The 23,637-nt window shown below is 52.2% G+C and overlaps 1 protein-coding gene across 1 annotated transcript; it reads right to left on the reverse strand.

Annotated features, from left to right (window-relative positions):
- Positions 1 to 1,821: 1,821 nt before the first annotated feature.
- SDC4 (syndecan 4) lies at positions 1,822 to 23,223 on the reverse strand. The gene is made up of 5 exons (XM_002692330.6): positions 23,121 to 23,223; positions 10,390 to 10,528; positions 9,220 to 9,266; positions 7,804 to 7,996; positions 1,822 to 3,843 (listed from the first exon to the last, which is right to left on the reverse strand). Exons 1-5 carry the CDS (start codon positions 23,187 to 23,189, stop codon positions 3,692 to 3,694), a joined length of 600 nt encoding a protein of 199 aa, XP_002692376.1. The 5' UTR covers positions 23,190 to 23,223; the 3' UTR covers positions 1,822 to 3,691.
- Between the last annotated feature and the right edge of the window lie 414 nt (positions 23,224 to 23,637).

The following is a 23,637-nucleotide window of genomic DNA, read 5'->3' on the forward strand; positions in this document are numbered from 1 at the left end:
CAATGCATGAAAGTGAAAAGTGAAACTGAAGTTGCTCAGTCGTGTCCGACTCCTAGCGACTCCATGGACTGCAGCCTACCAGGCTCCTCCGTCCATGGGATTTTCCAGGCAAGAGTACTGGAGTGGGGTGCCATTGCCTTCTCCAAGGCAATTGCTAATGAAGCTGAAATCCAAATCCCGGGGTTCTGACCCAATCTCACACTGTCCAGCCTAGCACTGCCACACTCGACATGTTCCATATCTACTCTATCTGATAGAGTAGCTACCGCCACATGTGGCTCTTGAGCACTTGAAATGTGGCTGGTGCCACTGAGGAACTGAATTTTAATTAATTTTAACTTAAATAGTCGCATGTGACAAATGACCACTGGATTGGATAATGCAGATAAAACAGATGGGAGAGCCTTCTGCAAGATTCCAGTGGTTACGACTCTGAGCTTCCACTGCAGGAGGCATGGATTTGATCCCTGGTCAGGGAAGGTCAGCATACCATGCAGTGCAGTCAAAAAACAAATAACAGATTCCAGTTGCAAGTGCAGAGACACGCTCAAGCTTCATGGGCCTCAGGAGGGATCTGAAACCAGGCTCCCTACTTCAAAGGGAGTGTGGCTTGAAGGGGCCCTGGGTAGCATAAACTCTCAGATGGGCAGTGATGAGAAACTCCAGATCTTGACCGCAAGGGTTCAAATCCCACCTCTACTGTTGGTAAGCAGTGTCTCTTTGGGCATGTTATTTAACTTCTTAGCTACAGTTTCCCCATCTATAAGATGGGACTACTAATAGTACCTACTTTGTTGAATTATTTTGACGATTCAACGGGTACAGGGGTAAAGGACAGAATGGGTTCCTGGCATGCACGTTTGTGATGTGAGGGTTTGCTTCTACTACCAATTTTTCTTTGCATCCTTTCCTTGACCCCAACGAACCAGTGGGCCATGAAGCACCAAAGGAACACCACCGAAGTTCAAGCATGACATGGACTTGGACTCAAAGTCAAGTCCCGGCATGAAGGTTTAGCTCTGCACAGGCAAGCAAAGTTTGGGTTGCCCTCTCGGTAAAAAGGATCTTACCCACCTCAGAAGGGGCTTCCCTGGTGACTCAGATGGTAAAGAATCTGCCTGCAATGCAGGAGACCTGCGTTCGACCCCTGGGTTGGGAAGATCCCCTGGAGAAGGGGATGGTAACCCACTCCAGTATTCTTGACTGGGGTTCCATGGGCAGAGGAGCCTGGCAGGCTACAGTCCATGGGGTCACAAAGAGTAGGACACAACTTAGTGACTAACACTGTAACTGTCACCCACCTCAGGGGGTTGTTATGAGGATCAAGAGAGGTGTCAATGCTATCTGTCCAGAGACCACCAGCTATGATGCCCAGAGGCCAAAGAGGTGACGTGAGTAAAGCAGATGGACAGACTGGCAAAGGAGAGAGCCTGCATTAAAGTGGGGACCCGCCTATATGCAACTCCCTATGGTTACCTGAGTTGCCAATTCTTGATTTCTTCCCTTCTCCCCGCAAAAGAAAAACAGGGAATCTGGATTTTTATGTGAAACATCCTCACTTCCATAGTTGGCAAGGAATCCAAGGATTTCTGTGTTTGTTTTTTAAACACGGGGCCGCCTAAACAAATCTCCGAGGTAGGCAGGCTATGGCCGCAGGCCACGGTGTGCACGTTCTGACTTTCTTCCCTCCTTTCCGGGCCCTTTCTTGGCTTCTTATGTATCTCTGCCTTCCAGTGTCTGGCAGCAATTATCTCAGGATCCGCTGAGATCAAGGGAAAGGATGACGTCTGATGAGCTTTGAAATGATGGAGGCAGGCAATCTAGAAAGTACCAGGTTTTATTATCTTTTTATCAAAAAAATCAGTAACAGACAACAATGTGAGGTGCTCACTCCCAACATGGCCAGAGGAAAAGGGACATGGGGGGAGGAAGAGGACCCAGCCAGCTGGGACCCTGGGGTCACAGAAGGGGAGGGAAGCAAGGGTAACTCCCTCCAGTACCCCCATGGGGTCAGGAGATGTGGTCTGGCCAGCCTGAGCCACTAGGCCTCTCCTCTCTGCATAGGATAAGCCCCAGAGCCAGGCCCTGATCAGCCCTCCCAGTCCCCCTTTGTCTAGAGGGACAAAGGTCATCCTAACCAGGCTGAGCCTGTGACTTATTAAACCAGTTTAGTTCTCAAGCTGTGCAGGCAACAGATGCCAGTGGGCTCTACTGGTCTGTCTAGTACACCAGCCACCGGCCCCACGTGGCCGCTGAGCACTTGAAATGCGGATTAGTATAATTGAGGAATGAACTTTAACTTCCTGTCATTTTAATTGATTTCAGAGTGGCCGGCACTTGCCATGTTAGATAGCACAGCTCTCCGATCTTCTCTTAAATTTGGAGATCGCAAATGAAGGTACCCCAGCTGGGCTCAAAGCAGAAGCTAGAGAGAAGGTTTCTAGCCCAGTCGGGAGAAGGCACCAAGAAACAGGACCAGAAAAAGGCAAAAATCCACTCAGCCCCACAAACATTCACTCACTCAACCACCCAGCCAACTTCACACAGGAATACATCACACTATTTGCTGAAAAAATATATTTATCTATTTTTCTAGAACCAAGGAAGAATAATAATATATTACATGAAAGAGACACAAATATCCCACCATCCCCTACGTTATAGTTTGGGATCTGCTAAAAAAAAAAAAAAAAAAAACCCTATATTTCAGCAAAAGCTTCTTAGAGGAAGCAGCTTCAGAAAGGGCCAAGGTCATGAGCGGGGAAGTAGGAAGAATTAAAAAAACAAAAGCATGGGGGGAAAAAAAAAGAAAAAAGGCAAAAGAGGGAAAGAAAGGCCCTGTCTGAAGCTATAAATAGTAGTAAAAAAAATTAATAAAAATTATATCTCCAACTCTTGTCTCATTTTCGAGTAACAAAACAAAAACACCATTAAATACAAACTTAGCAGGTACTGTGGAAAGGTGCAGGAGGGCAGAGAAAGCCTTGGTTTCTGTGTACTCTTGCCCAAAGAGAGAGGCTCTGTACAAAGGAATGAACCATTAAAAAAAAAATACCCCACTAAAAATAGACTTAAGAATATTCTACAAGTCTGATTCAGGATGAACTTTCAGCTCCTCTCCCCAAATAAAAAAGGTTGACTTCCAAAAGTCACTTGGAAGAGCCTAGAATGGCCCAAGGTGTACCACAGACTCCCGTAGTGTGGCTGCAGATGCCTCTGATGGACACATCTCAAGGTGCAGACAGATGGTTCTGGTTCCTTCTCCCAGCTCCTGGCCAGGGGCCAGGCTGTGGAAGCGGGGCAGGGGGGAAGGCTGGCAGGTGGGGGGCTGACCTCCAGCAGGACTCGTACAATGGCTTAGAAAGACTCTGGATCAGACCTGTTCATACAGGCTCTAAGCTGGGCCTAGATTCTAAATGGGAAGATGAAGAAACAGATCCAACCCCAGACTTGCCTTGAGAAAGGCCAAGTTTAACCCTGTTTTTCTGCTGGGACAGTGGAGGCCCAGAGAATCAAGAGGCAAGCAGGAACAGTAGAAGGTGATGTCTCTTCTGACACTGAAACTGTAATCAGAGCGGGAGATGCCGATAGATCAGGACTGGGTTGCCCTCCCCATCCCCGAACATCCACCCTTCAAAATCCTTCAGCGTCCCTTCCCCCTAAAGTCCAAGTAGGTGCTCCGGGGGAAGCTTCAGGCGTAGAACTCATTGGTGGGGGCTTTTTTGTAGATGGGTTTCTTGCCCAGGTCGTAGCTGCCCTCATCCTTCTTCTTCATGCGGTACACCAGCAGCAGCACGAGGAAGACGGCGAACAGGATGCCCACGACACCGCCCACGACCAGAGCTGGAGAGGAGAGAGGGGGCAGCGAGGTGAGGGCTGGCGGCCCGTCAGGACCTCGGGGCGCACGGGCCGCTTCTGCTCGGTTGGTTCTCTGGCCCCCGGACACCCTCACCATCACGCCCAGGGGCATACTCTGCTGATGCCTTACTGAATTTGATCCTCACCATCTCATTCATGAGAAGGGAGTCACTCTAAAGGACTAAAAAAACCACAGAACCAGAGTGACAAAGGCATCCTTCCAACCCACATTGCTGGAGTCCAAAGCCAGGTTCTTTCCCAACACGAGGCCAACTCCCCAGCAACAGCTCAGCCCTGAGCCAGGAAGCAGAAAAATCGCAGGCTGTGGAAATCCCCCTTAGACCTACTTACCCCACAGTCCTTAGCGCAGGGAGCTCTCTAGTTGACCTTGCGTGCACACATCCCTATGCAGACCTACACTTATACCCGATTGGGTGTACACACTCTGTACACACGCAGGTATATGCTACTATACACAGTTACAACATGTGCGTGTGTCCACACTCCTATGTTATAAAGAATTACACATGTGGTTTGGGACTTTCTGGTGGTCCTGTGGTTAAGACTCCGTGCTTCCAATGCAAGGGGTACAGGTTTGATCCCTGGTCAGAGAACTAAGATCCCACATGCCAGCTGGTGTGGCAAAAAAAAAACCAAATTATATACGTGATATATGTCCGCACATATGAAGCTCAGTGCTTAAGGCTTACATTCTATTCCTGTCTCTGCCACTTACTGGCAATGGAATCTAAATAATCAAGTTTCTTCATTTCTCTCATTATAAAATGGAAACAATAGTGCCTTTCTTATAGGTTTGTCCCTAGGTTGAAATAAATCAATCCCCTTAAGAGAGCTCAGAATAATGCATAGCATATACTCAATATTCATTAATTGTGACTTTTTGTGGTTTGTATCTGTGTCCCTGCCACCCTGAATTGTTCTGGCACAACAGTGGGTGTTTAATAAATTATTCCATTGGGCTCAGAGAGGAGCAATGGCCAAGAGCAGACGCGAGTTTCTCACATCGGGTAAACGTATATTCTCTGTATGACCCCAGGCACCCTGGAGGGCTCACTCCTGTTTGTTGAGGGGGCAGGGATGTCTCCTAGAATCCTTCCTGTGACAGACTGAGTTCCCTAATTCGGTCTTAGTCTAAGAAGATTAATTTTCCGCCCCTGCACACACTCCAAATCTACGCACAGAATGGGGACGCAGTGGCAGGGGAGCCAAGGAAGGTTCTCTCTTGGCTAAAACGACGAAAAAGCAGCAACACAGTGCCCCCAAGAAATACCAGAGAAAAGACACGGACCATCAGGTATCAACCCCCTTCCCATTTCTTATCGCCTCTCCCTCTGATATCTGTTCTGTTAGACCGTTGGTCTGTGCTGGGAGTCCCCAGAAGATCAAGGCCCAAGGACAGTCTCAGAAGTGACTGTGGTCCTGGGTTCCAATGCCAGGGTCACCACTTGTCTGGTCTTGTGCCTTTGGATAAGAGATAAGACTTCTTGGAGCCTCATTTTCCTTATTTGTAAGAGTATAGATAACCATACGTGTCAGATTGGGGTGTTGTGGAGACTCAATGAGGGGGCGTGTGAGTCATATGGCACATGGCAAGCACTTGATAAACTCCCAGGGTCCAGGGTGGTTTTTTTTTTGGCTGTGCTGTGCAGCTTATAGGATCTTAGATCTCCCACCAAGGATAGCACCCATGCCCCCTACAGGGGAAATGCTGAGTCTTAACCGCTGGACCACCAGGGAATTCCACATTCCCGGCGCCCCAGGTACTGTTTAAAAGCTACCAGAATTGAGGATCTTACCCCAGCTATCTCAACAATATAACTTTTTACATGGAGATCTTGTACATGTGTCATTCTCCATTGGAAGTATTAAGAGATGACTGGTTCTCACTTGTTATGTGACCTAAAGCAAGTGGCTTGCTTTCTCTAGGCCTGAGTCTCCCATGTTTTAAGAAACAGTTACTTGGACTAGATCAGTGGTTTTTACATTTTTCTTTAAAAGCAGTAGAACCACTGTTTGGTGAAAGCAAAACCTTATGCTAATCCCACATCCACCAACTAAAAGTGAAACTCTGTGGGTGAAGAAAGATGGGCCGGGTTTTACCTCGAAAAGACTTCTACCAAATAGTTTGAAATTTATAAGACTAAAAAATCTCCAAGGGCCCTCTAGTTTCCCCACCCCACTCACATCACACAGAAAGTTCAAAGAACACTGACTCAGGGACCTGGAAGCCAGAGTCAGGGCTGAGCTGGGCCTACTGGGGGTTATACCCTGCAAGATGCAGGCAAGATCCTTTATCTGTCCCGGAGGGAGGCAGGACACAGGGCTCTTTCCTTGCACTTCCAGCCTCCTCAGAGCTGCTGGCCCAGCTGGTTGCCAGGAGACAGGAGTAAGCCAGCCTGGACCCATGGTGCCCTCCTCACTAGGCTGGTTCATCCAGACTGGCCCTTGGCCTGTAAAAACCTGGCTAGAGAGGGAGTCCCCTCTGAGAAAGTCCCCAACCCAGTTTTGGAGACCCCCAAAGCTGCTGGGGAAGAAGAGAAAGAGCCAGTTACCACCCCAGCCAAAGGCCCCATAGTCAGGCTAGACAGAGCCATCCTTGAAGTCTCACCCTGGGACACGTCTTTCTCCACATAGAACATTAGTCAGGAAGCCTGTGGCTCCCACTTGAGGCCAAACGTACTCTCTCTAAGTGTTAGTTTCTTAATCTGGCACAGGAAGTTTCCCTGCGGGCCACCTACTACTTGCTATGCTATGCTATGCCATATACTATACTATACGATATACTATGGGGCTTCCCTGATAGCTCAGTTGTTAAAGAATCCGCCTGCAATTCAGGAGACCCCAGTTTGATTCTGGGTCGAGCAGATCCACTGGAGAAGGCATAGGCTACCCACTCCAGTATTCTTGGGCTTCCTTTGTGGCTCAACTGGTAAAGAATCCGCTTGCAATGCAGAAGACCCGGATTCGATCCCTGGGTGAGGAAGGTCCCCTGGAGAAAGGAATGGCTACCCACTCCAGTATTCTGGCCTGAGAAATCCCATGAACAGAGGAGACTGGCTGGTTACAGTCCATGGGGTTGCAAAGGGTTGGATGCGACTGAAGGGCTAACACACACACCATCTACCACTGGGAACAGTGCAAACAAACAAGTTACAGTCCGCCAAGTTATTTTAGATTCTATTTTTCACAAAGTTATTACACCAACCCAAGGAGGTAGCATGGTGGCCGTTTGCTGACATGAAAACTGAGGCTGGAAAGCGTCTCAGCCAAGGTCACCAGGCTGCCAGGTGACAGTAGGGGGAGGGGGAGGGGAAGCCAGCCCAACTCAAAGGAGCCTCTGGGCTTCAAGGGGAAGTTTTCACGGGAAGTTTAACTTTTAATAATTAACATCCCAGGTGCCAAACCCAGGCTGGGAAAGTGCTTTGTAAATAGAAAAGGATTTACAGCAAGTGAACGACGCAACATTTATTATTTTTTTAGCCTCTGATATGCAGTTCTTGCTCTCGGTCTGCCAGGCTACACACATAGTCAGAGCCACCTCTAAGAGGAAGGGTCATCCTTCAAGGCCCCAGGACACCTAGTGGCTGCAAGGAAGGGGTACCAAATCGCCTAACAGGCTAGAGCAGAGGTTCCCAACCCCTGGGCTGTTACTGGTCAGTGGCCTACTAGGAACCCAGCTGCAGAGCAGGAGGCGAGCAGCAGACGAGCAAGCGAAGTTTCATCTGCTCCCATCACTCACATTACCATCTGAACCATCTCACCCCTACCCCATCCCGTCTGTGGAGAAACCGTCTTCCATGAAACTGGTCCCTGGTGCCAAAAAGGTCGGGGACCACTGGGCCAGAGGCATCCTTGCCTGCAGCACTATCCCTGCCCAAGCCCTCTCCCCTTCCGAGGTATCTTGCGGGAAGCCCGGGACCTTACCTGCCAGCACCTCTGTCCTCTCAAAGATGTTGCTGCCCTGGGCTGTGCTAGACATGGACACCTTGTTGGACACATCTTCGTCCCCATCAAAAGGGGACGACCTCTTGGGGATAACTTCATTCTCTTCCAGTTCCTTGGGTTCGGTAGGAACTCCGCTCCCTGTCTTCTCAGGGATGTGGTTATCTATCGGGACCTGGATGGTGGAAAGGAGAAGAGACCAACACTCAGTGTGGTTTGTGGGGAGGAGGATCCAAGGCAGGGGGTAGGGACATTCAGCCAGGCAGGGAATGGTTCTGCCTCTTGCCGGCCAAACCACGTGGTCCCAGAGCAGACGTGAGCAACCACCCCTCAACAATCACGCTGTCAAATCCTTACCCTCAACTTTTCTTATGTGTGTTAGTTGCTCAGTTGTGTCCGACTGTTTGCGACTCCATGGATTGCAGCCCACCAGGCTCTTCTGTCCATGGAATTCTCCAGGCAAGAACACTGGAGTGGGTTGCCATTCCCTTCTCCAGGGGATCTTCCCAACCCAGGGATTGAACCTAGGTTTCCTGCATTGCAGGCAGATGCTTTACAATCTGAATCACCAGGGAAGCCCAACGTTTCCAGTAAATCTATCCCCAGTGGGGAATGAATAATGTGACCAAGGGCACAGGGAAGCAGGTGTTCTAGAGTAATATCCCGGAGGGTGGTTTGGCAAGACTGTAGAAACAGTTTGCCCTTCAATGCAGCAGTTTGCCTCTGGGACTCTGTCCTAAGGAGCTAATCAGAGATTTGTGTAAAAGATGCTTGTTAGACTGTTGTTATAGGATGTCAAAAAAATCATAAACCACTTTCCCATAGGTAAGGGCAACTGGGTGAACTCTGATTATGAAGGTTATAAAAATGAATAGGAAAAACAGTGAGTTACATGGGGAAATACTCACGATCACTGTAAGTGAAAAATGCAGTACATAGAACGGTATGTGTAACTTGATATTAATGTTGGGAAATACCTAGAAATGCACACAAAAATGAGGCTGGAAGGGCTTCCTTGGGGGTCCAGTGGTTAAGATTCCGAGCTCCCAAGGCAGGGGGCCCCGAGTGTGATCCCTGGTCAGGGAGCTAGATCCTACCTACCGCAACTAAAGATCCCACGTGATCCCAAGTGCCACAACCGGGATCCAGCACAGTCAGATAAATAAATGAAATAACAATTAAAAAAGCAAAAGAGAGTGGAAACACATGCAAGTGTTTATCACTTAGTGATTATCCCTACAGAGAAAAAGGTCTACCTGTGACCCTTAGCTGTGCCTGTCCCAAGAGTTCAGGGCCACAGATAAAAGCCTTTTTACAGAATGAGGTCAGACTCGAATTTATTCTGCTTGTCTCAACACGTGCTGAGAAAAGGAGAGGCCAAAGTGAGGAGCTACTTACCAAGGGGTGCATCACTTCTGGGAAGATCCGGATGTCCTCTGAGTCATCTGTAAGGTCAGAAAGGCTGTGTGAATGTAAAGTCAGTCACCCCCAGGTTGATGACCCCTACAGCCATGGCTGGTGGGAGTTCTAATCCACAATTGGCCCTCAAGTGCTCAACAGGTAACAAGCATATGTCCGGCAGGTGATCATTCCCACCCCAGCCTCAGTCATCTCCTCTGTAAAATGGAGCTCCTGAGACCTGCCTCCCTGGTTCTTTCATGTGAATGTTGAGCCGGTCACTGGGCAGGTGCTCTGTCAGCTCTAAACCCCTGCTCATTATAGATCCCAGAACCAAGAACATCACCCAGGAGGGGTTAGAAATGTAGAATTTCAGGGGCCACTAAATCAAAATCTGGATTTTAACAAGATTCCCAGGAGATTCATTTGAGAAGACTCTAGATTGCAACAGTAAATGTTAGAAATTCCAATATGAATGTATTTACTGAGAACGCGTAAGTGCCCAGGGCTTTTAACTCAGTCTAATCACCACCACACGTACAGTCGCTTCTATTCCCACATTACAGATTAGGACACGGAGGCTCAGAGGTCCCAGAGCGGCAGTCTGAACTCAGGATTATGTGGCTCCAGAATTCAAACTTCAGATAGTTACACCACCCCACACAGAGGAGGGAGGCTTTTCAGTAGCTCTGTCTAGCCTGGCAGCCAGGGCCAGGAAGTGACCAAGAAAGACGCGGGCCCCTGGCCCTGCCCCAGAAGGCCCCTTCACGATTCCCAATCCCAACCTTGCAGAAGCAGGGGTTGGTTCTCGGTTCCCACCCACAGCTCTCCCCACCCCGCCCCCAGGCTCCTGAGAGCTCCCTTTGCTTTTCAAAGGAAGGAAAACAGGCCACAGTTCAGTTCTCTTCCCAACGCCCACTCCCACCCAATCCTGTCCAAAGGCGGACAGGTTTGGGCTGGTTTTCCACTACAAATGGACTCGGAGCAACAATCAGCTTGCCTGGAAAGGGTCTCAGGGGTGGGTTGATCCGGTGACTTTTGTTTCCCCCATCTTTTTTTCACGGGGAGGGACACAATAGGAAAATTCAAACCCCAAAGTGGGGTCACCCTTGTAAAAGACAAGTTCTCTGCAGCCTTGAGCCCCAGGCCGGCCCCCTACTTCCTCTGTACCTAGATCTCCAGAGCCAGACAGCTCAAAGTCATCGGATTCCTGCCCGGGCCCCCCGACGTCCTCGTCATCTGGTAAGTCTCCGGAAAAGTATTGGCTTTCTAGGAGGTCTTGAGGGTCGATGACCTCAGTTTCTCGGATCTAGGGTGAAAACAGGAGACACATCAACCGGTAGCTCCCCCGCCAATGCTCTTTAGCAGCCCCCGAACTCTGCAAGGCAGTGAAGCGAGTGTTTAGAAAGGGAGCTGGGGTGCTGGAAGGGGTCAGGCTAGTGCCAAACTTGCTGTGTGACCTTAGACAAAACCCTTTCCCATTCTGGGCTAATAAAAATAATGAAGGTAGCATCATCAGAATATAAATATGCTAGGTACCCTATACTGAGCACTTGCTATAGGCCAGGACCTGCTCTTAATAACTCTAAAGAGGACCTGCTCTTAATAACTCTAAAGACCAGTCTTCACCTCTGTTTTACAACCGAGGAAACTGGGCCCTGAAGACATTAAGTCATTTTCTTTGGGTGACTCGTGGGAGCAGACGGAGTGAAGACTGACTTCAGAGCCAGCGTTCCCAGTCCACGCTCCGGGGTGCTCTGATGCTGTCACTGATGATTCACCCACGGCAGGGAGAGGGCTGCTGGCTCTGGTTTTGCCCTGACCCGGACATCTTTCCCAGCTGAGTCAGACCAGGCTGGGACAGGCAGGGCTGGCTCACTCACGTCCCAGGACAGCCTCGGGTCAGGGCGCTGCCCGGAACCCGGTGAGTCACGTGTACGTGAGCACACTCGTGTCTTCAGCCTTCCAGACATCTCCCACGGAGCCATGCTGCAGCCGTGTGGTGTGGAGCCCCGTCCCTGCTCTCATGAACTATCCACTCCAGCACTCCTAAGTACCCCTCTGCTGCCACGTATGGGGGCCCCAGCCATCCCCAGCTAGAATCTCAGGTCCACCGCCGCTGAGAAGCTTTCACAAGGAAAGTATGAAAGATCCAGGAAGGCAGACCTGGCCCCAGGACCTGCAGAACATCAGCCACCAAGCTCCTAGAGAGTCAAAAACACTTGGGATTCACACCACCCTCCCAGCTAGCTTCTGGGCTGAGGCTCTGTCTGCCCACAAGAACAGCAGCCCCAGGGCAAAGTTCATTCTTTCACTAATGAACTCAAACATTCAAGTGCCTACCATTTCCCAGAAAAGTCAGGGTGGCAAATTAGGTCAATACAAACCCTCTGCCCCAAACATTCTTCTTCCCCCCAACCCCCTAATTGCAGGAGGTGTGGAGGGGGGCGGGGTCTGCTCAGAACCACGGAACACCAGCTGGAGGCCAGGGAGGTCCTGCCCTCCCATTTCACAGAAAGGGAAAGAATCTAAGCCCTCCTACAGCGACTTGCCTAAGGTCACACGGTGAGTCAGCTACACACTCAGAGAAAAGAGGCCAGGCTCTGTTTCTGACTGCCCCACGCTGTCCTCCACCCAGCGGAGACCTACCAGTGACACAGAGCCAGCCTGGAAAGGAACATCCGTCCCTAAGACAAGGTTACCCTCTGTGGGAGAGGCCCAGGCTTCCGGGGAGAGGTGGGTGGAAGCAGACTTTTGGGTCTCCTTCCACTCTTGTCTGTCTGTCTGTGTGGGGCAGCTGGATTCCCGGGAGGGAGGTCAGGCTGGGAGGGAGATTTCTCCCCTCCCACCACGGAAGGGAGAATCTCCGCTGAACGCCTGGTACACATGGGGGTGGGGAGCGAGAAAGGGTTAAGCCCTGGTGAGGGATGACTTCATGACTCGGGAATCAGGAGCTGGGGAGCTGCTGGCGCTGGAATTCCAGCCCCCACACAGCCCCGTGCCTGTGGCTTTAGTTTGGCAGCTCCAGAAAATGGCTCCTCTGTGGTTGCGCAAGCTGCCTGCACCTAGGGCGGGGTCCCTGGGCTCCCATCCGCACCTCCTGCTGCAAATTCCCCCAGGGGAGGCGGGCGGGGTGGGGGGCAGAATCGGAAACATCAGGATCTAGGCAGCTTACCAAACTAAGCACTTAGCTTGAAGCAGGTCCTCCTCATAGCTCTTATTTGCTGAAACACTGGGCAGGGAGAGGGTTGAGGGGATGCTCAGAAAATTGAAGTCGCTCGCTCAAGATCACCCAGGCAGAAAGTGGCCACTCTGGACCAGAACCCAGGCATAGGTCACCCGAGCTTTTAGCCACATATATATCAACACACCCATAAACATACGGGCACACGGAGTGTCCGCCTACCTCTGCCAGGACGGAGCCTTGTCAGGTGGAGGTCAAACTCAGCCCAGGAGGGAAAGAAGGTAGTTTGGCCACTTGCATATGGAGCCTAGAGATCAGTCAGAGCTCCAAGTACTCAAGACGGGGGCTGGGGTCCTGACACTGGGCTGTTTTAGGCTGGGCCCTTCCCCTACCTCCGCATCCCCAAGAGCCACGGCTGTTTATTTATGGATCCTGCCTTTCTCTTAGTGGGTGAAAGTACTGAGGTACTGAGTACTGAGGGTGAAAACCACCCCTGGGATTAGCACGTTGATTGGCTGTGATTGGTAGTGGCTATCTCTGTTTTACATCAGGAAATAAAGACCAAGTCAGAACAAAACTTGGACTGAAACCTAGATCGATTCCCAGTTCAGCCACCTTAACGGTCACCGGGTCATCCCTAACTCTTCATTATTTTAAATCTATTTTTTAATCGGGGGAAAATTACTTCACAATGTTGTGCTGGTTTCTGCCATCCAACAATGCGAATCAGCCATAATTATACATATATCTCCTCCCTCTGAGTCTCCCTCCCCTCCCCAATTACAACGCTTCATTTTTATACCAGGTTCCTGGAGAGCATAAATGACTTTACTTAAGGTCATGCCAAGAATGGTTCAGATCCCGTCAGATCTCATCACACAAGGATTAGATCCCATCGGGTACCCATCCTGGCTCTGAAAGCACAGGGCTTGGGACCTCCCTGGTGGTCCAGTGCTTCCATTGCAGGGGGCAGCGGTTTGATCCTTGGTCAGGAAGAAAGATCCTGCATGCCTCGCGGCTCGCGAATAAATAAAATCAATCCTTCTCCAACTCCAGAAGTGGTCCTACTCTGCCCAAGACCCCTGACAAGAGAGAAATTCCCTAGAGTGCAGGAGCCCTAAGACTACGCCAGCAAGGTGAAACCATGCTCCCTGGGACTGTGGGCAAGCGTCCCTTTACATGTGTGTGGGTGGAGGCTATGTACCAACAGCCCTCCCTTCCCCCACCCTCTTTTCAGACTAGGCCCATTCAGTCTGGGGTGACTTTGAAGAACCAGGCCACCCAGCAGCCAGGCCCCACCCTGACCAGAGAGGGACCCCACCCTGCTCTTGGCTCACCCCATCATTACCTGGGGAGCGGGTATCCACACATGTGTGCACGCACAGGCACCCTCTCTGGGCCCTCAGGTCTCTCTTATCTTTGTCTTACTCGTGCACACACAACAGAAATCAAGAACTGAATAAGCAGACCCTGGCGGGCACCTGGACGCTTCCTTAGACTCTCCATAGAAAAGAGGAAGGGTAGGATTTCCCCGGTGGTCCAGCGGCTAAGACTCCGCGCTCCCAATGCAGGGGGCTCAGGTTCAACCCCTGGTCAGGGAACTTTATGTCACAACTCAGAGCTGGCATGCCACAACTAAAGATCCTGCAGGACACAGCAAAGATTGAAGATCCCACATGCCACAACTAAGAGCGGATGCAGCCAAATAAACAAAAAAAGGGTAGGTGTATTTTGTGCTATTGAGACTAACGCCTACCAACAGAAGGTAGCTGAGGCCCTAGCCCAACCATCTCATTTTATTACCCAGCAAACAGATGAAAAGATAAGCACCCTTGCCAAGGTCACCGAAGCAGAACTGGACTTAGAACCTAGGTCTCTTAAAAACAACAACATTAAAAGAACCTAGGTCTCTGGGCTCCTAGGCTAGACTTGTCTTCCTTTCCCACTTCTAGGTCTTCTCTAGAAGTCCTACTCATAGACACACAACAGAAATCAACATCTGAACAAGCAGGCCCTGGTGGGCAACTGGGGTTGGGGCTGGATGCTTTCCTGTAGAGGTTTCAGGGCATGACAAACCACTCCAGTATTCTTGCCTGGAGAATCCCATGGACAGAGGAGCCTGGTGGGCTATAGTCCATGGGGTTGCAGAGTCTGACACAACTGAAGTGACTGATCATGCGTGCAGAGGTCTCAACAAATCCACGGGCAGCTGCGGCCACTCCAGTTGTAACCCCCATCCAGTCCTGAGGTGATGGGCATGAAGCTAGGAAAGTCACCAACCCTATTGCAAAGTCTTACAGCTTCAGTCACCCAGGAGAAGAACAGGGGCTGGGGTCCTCGACACGCTGGGCACCATGCTTGGTTTCTTCCATCAGAGCTCATTTGATTGGCACAACAGCCTGGTGAGGTGCTCTACCCGTGTGGCCGGAAAGTGACTTTCCCTTGAGTCACTTGTGTGAAGTCACTCAGCTAGAAAGCAACAGACCTGGGATTCAAACTGAGATCTTTCTCGAGACTGAGTCTTCGCCAGAGCCAGACTTCTCACTGCCACCCACGCTACCCCTCTCCACCTCATCGCCACCATCCACAGCACCCGCTGCCAGGCCAGGACTCCAGGGCACCCCTTCCCTTGGCCAGGGAGTCAACAGAGGTAAAAGTGATATTGCTCAAACGAAAGAAGAGGAACTTTGGCTGGGGCATTGGGGAGAAGTTCAGGGTCAGAGCTTGCTTAACTGTGAACTGGTGGGAGGCAGAGAGGGGAGTCTCCCCTGCCTGTCTCTTCCCCAGAGGAGGAAGTGACCCCCAGGGGTCAGGGACACGCTTCTTCTGGGGCGGGGGGTGAGATGAGAAGGACAACTGGGCAAGTTAAATTCTGGAAGAAGTAGGAATGCTGAGGACCCTGGGCCCTAACTGCTGAACGCAGCAGAGGGGTCCTGGCAGGAGATCTCCAGAAGGGGCCACTGATAAGGCACGATGGTCCTCCCCCACCGTCCTTCAGAAAGGTTTGATGTCCCCCGGAATGAGCAAAACCTGGCTGCCTCAATCTGGACTCAGCATCCTGGCAGAAATGGAAAGATCTACCACCAGCCTGGGGACCTGTAAAAGCAGCTCCAATAGCAAACCACAGCCCTGCTGCTCCCTCACGATACGAGCCTGGGCGTTTATTTCACATCTTGAAGCCTCAGTTTCCTCTTTTTGTCACCAAGGCTAGTAAGTACCACCTTGCAGGAGGATGAGATGAAGTGAAATGCATTAGGGGTATGCAAGGGACACAGCACATGGCCTGGTACACAGCAGGTGCTCAAGGAGTAGCAGCTATTATTAACCCCCATCTGCGTTCCTTCCAGCTCAGGGGATTAGTGCTCAAAGGGTCAGAGACTTGAGAAAAGTCATACAAGTAGTTGCATTGCTGGAAAGAGGGTGCTGCGTGGACGGGGAGGTGCTTTGCAAACTGTGAAGGGTCATGCCCTATAAAACGTATTTCTTGTGCTTCTGAGACCAGAGACTTAATCAACAGCCAATCAGGCCCCTTGAGAATGTGGAAGAGAGAAAGGTCCAGAGATGAGCAGAGATCTGTGCAAGCTCCCACAGCTTGGAGCACCTGTTCTAAGCAGAGAGGCAGAGGAGAAACCACTGTACTTTTCCAAAAGAGAAAATGGCAGTGACCAGAGACACTTGAAACTCAACTGAGCCCCTGAGTCCCCAGAGTATTTCCTGACCTGCCTTGAGGATTAACAAAGTATCTGGGAGACCAGAAGATACCACCCACCACCAATACAGGATCTGGTGTACTGGTCCAGGAAGGGTTAAAGCCAGGTCTGGGGATGGGAGTCGGGGTGGGGCGGGGTTCAAATGTCCGCCCTGCCCACTCCAAGGTTGGGTTACTCCAAACACAATCGCTCAGGAGAGAAGCCAGGCCTGGCACTGCCAGTGGCTTTTTCACCAATCCCCCCTCCCCCAACCCAGGGCAGCCCATTCCCAGAGCCAGGGCTCCAGGACGGAGGGACACCAGCTGCTGGTGGGAAGGGTTAGGGTCAGGGAACCTTCTAGAGCCTTTGGACATCTCCCTGCCAGAGGCTGATGCCGTGGCATCCTTGTCACTAACAGCCTGATGATCTTGGGAGATTCCTTCTCGGGGCCTCGGTTTCCCCACCTATACAAGACGGTTCTCAAACAGACAAGCCTTCCTCTGTCTGCAGGCCTGGTAACCAAGCTGGGCACTGTTCCGATTACCGGTGGAGACGGCCGGGGAGGGGGCTGGCTCCCTCAGGGGCCGAAGAGACAGAGGTGCATTGAAGCCGGGCTTGTAATCTAGCAGCGGATCCCAGGTCCCCGCTGGATCTGAGGCGGCCCGTAAACAAGCCTCCCGTGTTCTCTAGAGCCAAGCCGATATCTCCTGTCTCCGCCAATTAGGTCCACCCTGGGTGCTGGCTTCCTGCCCCTTCCCAGCCTCCCCACCGCCTCTCAGGGAAGCCACTGCTCCTGATCGGGTCAGCCTGTCCTACAGACATCTCCTGGCCAGGCTTCCCCAGGGCCAGGAGTGTCCCAGCCGTTGGTCACCCCTGCCCCCACGCCCCGAGGTGGACTAGTACAGCCAGTCCCCACAGGCCGGGCTCCACCGAGTCACTCTTTCCACACATACCAGCCGATCCCTGCCTCCCCTTTCCATTACCCCAGGTGTCACCTGACTAGCAGCCCCTGCCACTGTGCCAGACAAAACTGGGGCAGCCGAGCTCGGGCCCGAAGGAGGGGGAGGGGAGGCGCAGAGTAAGGCAGCGGGGAGGGGGCGCTGACTCCCAGGGCCTGACCCGGGGCGGGCCCACGGAAGGCTGAAGCTGGAAAGAGCTGATCAGATCGCAGAGTGATCTTCTGGGGACGCCTGGAGCCCTATGAGAGGCCGGAAAAGTTCTGAACCCTAAGAACCACAACCACTGGTTCTTATTTTTCAACCCGCACCCAGACACTGCCTCCTCAAGCCACCCAGGTTAAGAACTCTTGTCTAGCCGCTAATAATAAACTAAACTTAAGCCAGACCTTTACTCAGAAGTTTGCCAAACGCCCGTGATGGCCCGGGAGTGACACACGTGTTTGCTAAAGGACGCTGGGGCTCACACCGGCCCAGTGACTTATTAACTAACTTGTGTGTCCCGGACTGAGCCGCAGAGCTGGGTTTCTCTGACTGTGAAACGTACCCATTTTCCAGTCATCTCGCCTCCCAGGGACAGGGCCCGGAGGGGATGTGCCCAAAGGTCACCCATGAGTTAATAACAAACCTGACCAAGAAGTCAGGTTTATTGAACTCAGGGTTAAATTAGGCTCCAACTGTTGACACATGCCTTCCCCAAACTCCCTAGGCATCAGGAGGTGAAAACATCTGAAAACTGGCTTTCCAGAACACTGTATCTTTTCTATCCACCATCGCACCCCCTCCCCCGCCAAACACTGGGTTTTTTTTTTTTTTTGCAATTCCCTTGGCCTCCGGACTGGAAACAACTCCAGCCCTCCTCTTACAGGACAACGCTCAGCCAGGACCGACCACGTCCCAAGAGGTTCCCAGCCCCCTGTCCCTTCTCCCTCCTGGCTGAAAATTGCTCAACAGGGGGGTTCCCACTGATCCCTGCAGGAGGGGTGGGGCAGTCAGGAACTGGTTCTTGTTTAAATATCAACCCATCCAGTAATTAGCAAAGGGCCCACTTCTAAGACAAACAAATAGGAGATTTGGGTTCCATCAGCCAGCCCCACCCTAGACTCCTCCCCACCCACCTTGCAGCTGTTGGGAGGAGGGGAGAGAGCTTTCCAAGGGGCCTCTGGGGGTGGGATCCTCAAAAGGAAAGGACCATCTGGCATCAGGGCGGCCTGGGCAAAGCTGGGAACCGTGGCTAAGAACGCCTCCCGTTTACCAGGCCAGATTCTAAGAGCTTCAGTTGCAGCCTTGTTATCTCCAACAAGGCTCTCTACAATCCCGTTCTTACAGACCAGAGAGCTGAGGTCCCAAGCCATGGAGCTAGTAAGAGGGGGCCTTCACAGCTCTGGAGTCAGGTCTACTTAACTCCAAATCAGTGTTCCAAAGCCCTCCGGCCAACAGCCAATCCCAAGAAGAGGGCGTCAGAGAATTCTGGGGTCAGGTCAAGTCTGGACTATACTATGCTCCATAAACTCAGACCAATTGCAACCTCAGTTTTGCTTTAAGGCTAGGGGCAGAGCACTACACTCTCTGCAGAGGTCTCTCTCTCTATATATATTGTTTTAAGTAACTTTTAAAAAATTGAAGTATAGTTGATTTACAATGTATTAATTTCTGCTGTACAGAAAAGTGATTCAGTTAAACATATATATATATTTTAATATTCTTTTCCATTATGATTTATCACAGGATGTTGAATATAGTTCCCTGTGCTATACAGGAGGCTTTTATTGGTTATCCATTCTATGTATCATAGTTTGCACCTGCTAACCCCAAATTCCCAATCCATCCCTTCCCCCGCTCCCTCTTCCCACCTTGGCAACCACAAGTCTTGCAGAGGACAATTTGGAGAACTGGCTGAACTCTACCCTGTCAGAGTCCACAGCTGGGCAAGGGCCTGTGAGGGTCCGGGGCCTAGGGCTCGTATTTTCTGTGTGTCTCTTCAAGGCCCTGGACACTGGCTTGACTATCCTTAACAGCCCCTAAAGGGGGTGCCAATTCCAACATCCCCAGGAGGCTGAAAGGAAATGGGGGTGACTCAGGCAGGCCAGCTACGGCTCTCCTCCAGTGACTCACAGAGCCCTGTCCAGCCCCTTCCCCCAATTTTAAGTAGTCACTTGAAAATCACACCCACCAGTCTGGGAGGCCTCGGAGAGCTAGGAGCCAACTCCTCCCTAGAAGGAACTGGGGCGCGAAGCCCAGCCTGGCTCCCCCAGTCCCTCATTCAGGCCGGGTCAGCACTCCTAGTCCTTGGAAAAGCCTTCTGTTTCCAGGAGCTGGCGATGGCAGGAGCTGAATGTCTCCACCACCCACCTCCCCAATGTCGCTTCTCCTGTAGGCTCTTTACCAAGGAGGCTGAGAAAGCGCTCCCTGTTCCCCACTAGAAAGGACCTACAAGAGGGTTTTGGAGGCTTCTAGACTTGGGGACACTGAGACCCAGAGGGCATGGGTGCTTAAGGTCAACTAGCGATTCAGAAGGAGGGACCCAAGGCATCTGCCTTCAAAGCCAGCCAACTTCCTCCTGTGCAATGTTCTCTGAGGACCTGCAAATCAGACAGCCTGTGTGACCTGTCAGACCTGGTTCAGACCTTGGCAGGCCCCTCCATTCCTCTGAGCATCACTTTCCTGTAAAAGTGAAGCTAGTAATACCTACGATACCTACCTCACAGTATCATGGGAAGCATCTGTATCAGTAATAAACAACCTCAGTGCGCCTTTTAGCGTGAAGTTACAAGAACACATTTATTTGTTCATTCATACAGACATTTCCGGGCCAGGTATTTCACTGAAAATCCACAGAGCAGAGTTCCTGTGTGCATGGGTGGAAGGGGGGTAGGGGATGAGGGCTCAGAATTTGATGGAAGATGTTAATGCTCCTTGTGAATCATACGCCTCTTCAAGGGAGTGAATGCCTTAGATGTCTTTATGGTTCCCACTGCCCTTTCAAAGAATAGGTACTTAATTATTAATAGACTATCCAAGCTGGAAAGGGCTGTCTATTCAGTTCAAATTCCATTTTACAGATGGGGGATGTCAACCCAGAGAGAGAAAGAGACCCAATCTCACACCCTCCAAAGTAAAGCTCAAATATTTTCCTATCACAGCTCTCTGAGCTTCTAAGAATTCCAAAGGGCTCTCTTTGGCCACTTAAGGGTCCTAGACCCCCCTGGGCTTCCGTTCCTAATCCTACTTCTGTGCAATCAAGGAGAAACCTTTCAAGAAGACCAGAAAGGTCTCTTAGCTGAAGTACACGGGGTGGTGGGGGACACTTCCAGAAGTGACTGGGCCAGGTGCCATGTCTATGCCCCTGGGCAGCAACACCGCTGGAGGGGGCGGGTGGTGGGGGTCCCGTGGCAGCTCCCAAAACAAGGCTGTCTTTAATTGGCCAAGGAGGGAGTGGTAGGAAGGTAGATCAGGGGAATGCTTCCAGCTGGACAGGAAGAACTGGTTTAGGCCCGCAAGCCCCGCCAAACACAGAAGAGGCTGTGGCTCAGGCTGGGTTCCCTTCCCAAAACCTGTGGCACCGAGGGGGACATGGTGGGTGGCAGGGGGCAGACCCAAAATTTGCAAAGTGGTCCCAACAGCACTATTGGAGGGGGACGACAGGACAGAGATTCTGACGGCCTGGGAGCTCTCTGCTACCCAAAGATGGTACCACGTTACCACTTGTAAAGTGGGCATGATATAATCCCCACATGCTAGGCCTTTCATGAGACTAAAACACACCAGGACTTGGTCTACGGAGAGCACTCCATAAATGACAGCTGTTAGCAGCCCCACCCTTCTCCCTGGCCCTCAGTTTTCTCTGCAAAAAAAGGAAAGGGCTGACCACCAGATCATCTCTGTGGTCTAATCCAACCGTGACTAGGTCTGATTTTTCCATCTACAGCCCTGGGAGGAAAGGCACTGAGAGGGGAGATAAAAGGGGAAGCCCTGTGACCCAGTTCGAGGTGGAAGACCTTGTAACATTAGCCAAGAAGGGAGTGCTGAGGTCAGGGTGGGAGAGACGGACACCTCTCTCAGGAAGCAGCTGCCCAGGGCTCACTTCTCCTGCAGCTCAGGGGTCACCACCTGCCCTCCCCCAAACCACATCCTTCTGACGGCCCCCAGGGCACAGCTGCCTGCCTCTCTCGCCACACGCCACCCCCGCCCCCCACCTGCAGGCTCGGCAACCCCTGAGCCAAGACTGACATGTGACTGCCCATGCAGTGACCTTTCAACCTCCAGGGTCTTTTCCCTTTTCCCCAGTCCACACAGGCCGGTGGGACGCGCCACGCTGTTTCTTTGGAAACCTCCATCACTGTGACACCAACACATCCTTCAGGGCCTAGTTTAGAGCGCTGCATTGGGGAGCAGCAGGCTTGGGTTCGAGTCCTGATTCAGCCATTCATCTTTTGACAAGCTTGTGCCTCTTAGTTTGGTGAGGTCATCACCTTACTTGGGGCCTTGGTTTCCTTCTCCCTCGAATTCTCGGTGGCTGGCCGGCCCCAAATCTTTATCTACTCTTTATCTACTCTAAACTAGTTTTGAGGATGGCACACAACTGCAGCCACTCAGAGTGGCATCAGACTACACATCAGGATAGGAGCAAAAGATTAAAAAAGGGATGTGGAGGCCTGGCTGCCTCATTTGCATCTGACTCAGCCCCTTATCAGCTGTGTGACCTTGGGCAGGTTGGTTAACCTCTCTAGCCTCAGGACGAGTTTAAAACAGTAAACACAAGGGCTGAACTAAACTAGTTGATAGAGCCATTACAACAGCTATCAGAAAGCTATTAGAACAGTTCCATAAGCACTGAAGGCTTGCTGTCATCACTCAGGGCTGCAACTGTTACCTGGGGGCTGGCGAGGAAGGGGGTCCTGGGGAGGGGAGGGGGAGTATAGCTCAGGGTCTCAAATGAAGCCTGCCAGGCAGAAAGGACTTATTCTAAGTCATCCCAGAGAAATGGGAGCCCCACTGAGAACTGATATTAAGATTAAATGCCACTTGCTCTTCCCAAAACAGAGGTTTAAGGGTACCAAAGAGACCAGGCTTGTTGGGGGGCAGGGTCAGACAGCCTCTCTCAGAAATTTCTGTGGCCCAGTTTCCCAGAGGAGATGGCCTCCCTCCTTCCCAACTGACCGTTGGGATGAATGGAGCTTCTGGTGGGCCCAGGGCTTTGGACACTATGACAGGGACCTGTTAAGTGGGGAGACCAGTAAAGAACCAGTAAGGAGGTTATTCAAGGCTAACAGAGACCTTCTCTTCCCCCAGTCCCCCTTCACCCCACCCAAAGGTGAGTGCTTTGGGTTTTCCCAGCAGTCAGATCAGTGGAAATAAACGCTCTTCTGGCAGAAAGCAGAGGCTCAACTCTGGCGAAGTTCTGAGCCTACACAGTCCCTCCAGTCTGCCCCGGAAAGATCAGAGTCCCAACTTTGTACTGACCCTATGGAAGCACTGCTCACCTCCCATCACAGTCCCCCAGACGCTTTGGGACTCAGAAGAGGGCAGGGCCTTGCCCTAAGTCATAGGCCACTGGCAGGGCTGAGGCCAAACCTGAGGTCAGGGCTCAGTCCTCTCTCCCTGTGCGTGAAACAAGGCCCCTCAGAATCCTGCACCCCTCCCCCTTCCGAGTACACGCAGCCCCCCTTCATGTCGAGGCCATCTCGGCTTCTGGAGGGCGCGGAGGGGATCAGGGCGCGAGCCTGCCCTGGGATCACCGGGGAAGGGGCGAGACGGTGAGGGGAGGCGAGGTGACACCAGCTTAGTCACGTCCGAGCCCGGAGCCCGCGGCGGGGCTGAGGCCAGGGGGGAGGCGAGAAGCGCAACAGGCTGGGGGCGCACCGTGCGCGGAGGGGTCACCCCACTCCTCGCCCCGGAGCCTCCCTGGGACCCCAGGGCAAAGTTTCCAACAAAGTTTCCCTGGTCTAGTTGGGGACGGCACACTCCCCCGATTGCCCGCCCCTGGACCCCTCCGTAGGATCCCAGAACAAAGACGATACCGGTCCGCCACCCCGCCCCCCGCCCCCCACTCGGGGATCTTCAAGCACCTACCGACTCGGCGGCGGCGGCGGGGACGCCCACGAGGAGCAGCAGCAGCGCGAGCAGGCGGGCGGGGGCCATCGTACCACGGTCCGCAGAGGGCGCGCAGGCGGGTGGCCAGGGCTGGCGCGCGTCCCTTCTTATAGGCGGTGATCGGCCCCGCCCCCCGGCCCCGCCCCGGCCCGCCCCCGCTGCCCGCACCCCGCCCGGAATTCCCCCGCGAAAGCTGAGCCTCCGGGGTGCTGCTCCTACCCGCCCCGTTGGAAACCCGAGGGACCCGTCCCGTGGGCGCGGGCCGCTCAGTCCATCCAGTCTCTGGCCTCCAGCAGCCCCGATCCCCGATCCCCCTGCTAAGCAGGTGACCCGAGAAAGCTGTGCATAAACCCATTTTATAGTTGGGGAAACTGAGGCCCATAGACCGGAAGGACTTGCCCAGAGCCGTGAATTTAGATCAGCGCCCTTCCAGATGGGTACATTCCCCTCCGAAAATGGGCAACAGTCGCCGGCTGTTTTCAGACTGGAGTCAGCA

This window comes from Bos taurus, chromosome 13 (genome assembly GCF_002263795.3).
Source record: "Bos taurus isolate L1 Dominette 01449 registration number 42190680 breed Hereford chromosome 13, ARS-UCD2.0, whole genome shotgun sequence".
NCBI lineage: Eukaryota > Metazoa > Chordata > Mammalia > Artiodactyla > Bovidae > Bos > Bos taurus.

Bases quoted from the DNA above. Each gene is read 5' to 3' on its own strand.
- SDC4 (XM_002692330.6), bottom strand. From the start codon at position 23,189: ATGGCCCCCGCCCGCCTGCTCGCGCTGCTGCTGCTCCTCGTGGGCGTC. The intron at 9,267-10,389 runs GTACAGAGGAAG...CTGACCTTACAG, and splicing joins GTCTGGCTCTGGAGATCTAG to ATGACTCAGAGGACATCCGG. The intron at 7,997-9,219 runs GTAAGTAGCTCC...TCCACCATCCAG, and splicing joins CAGAAGTGATGCACCCCTTG to GTCCCGATAGATAACCACAT.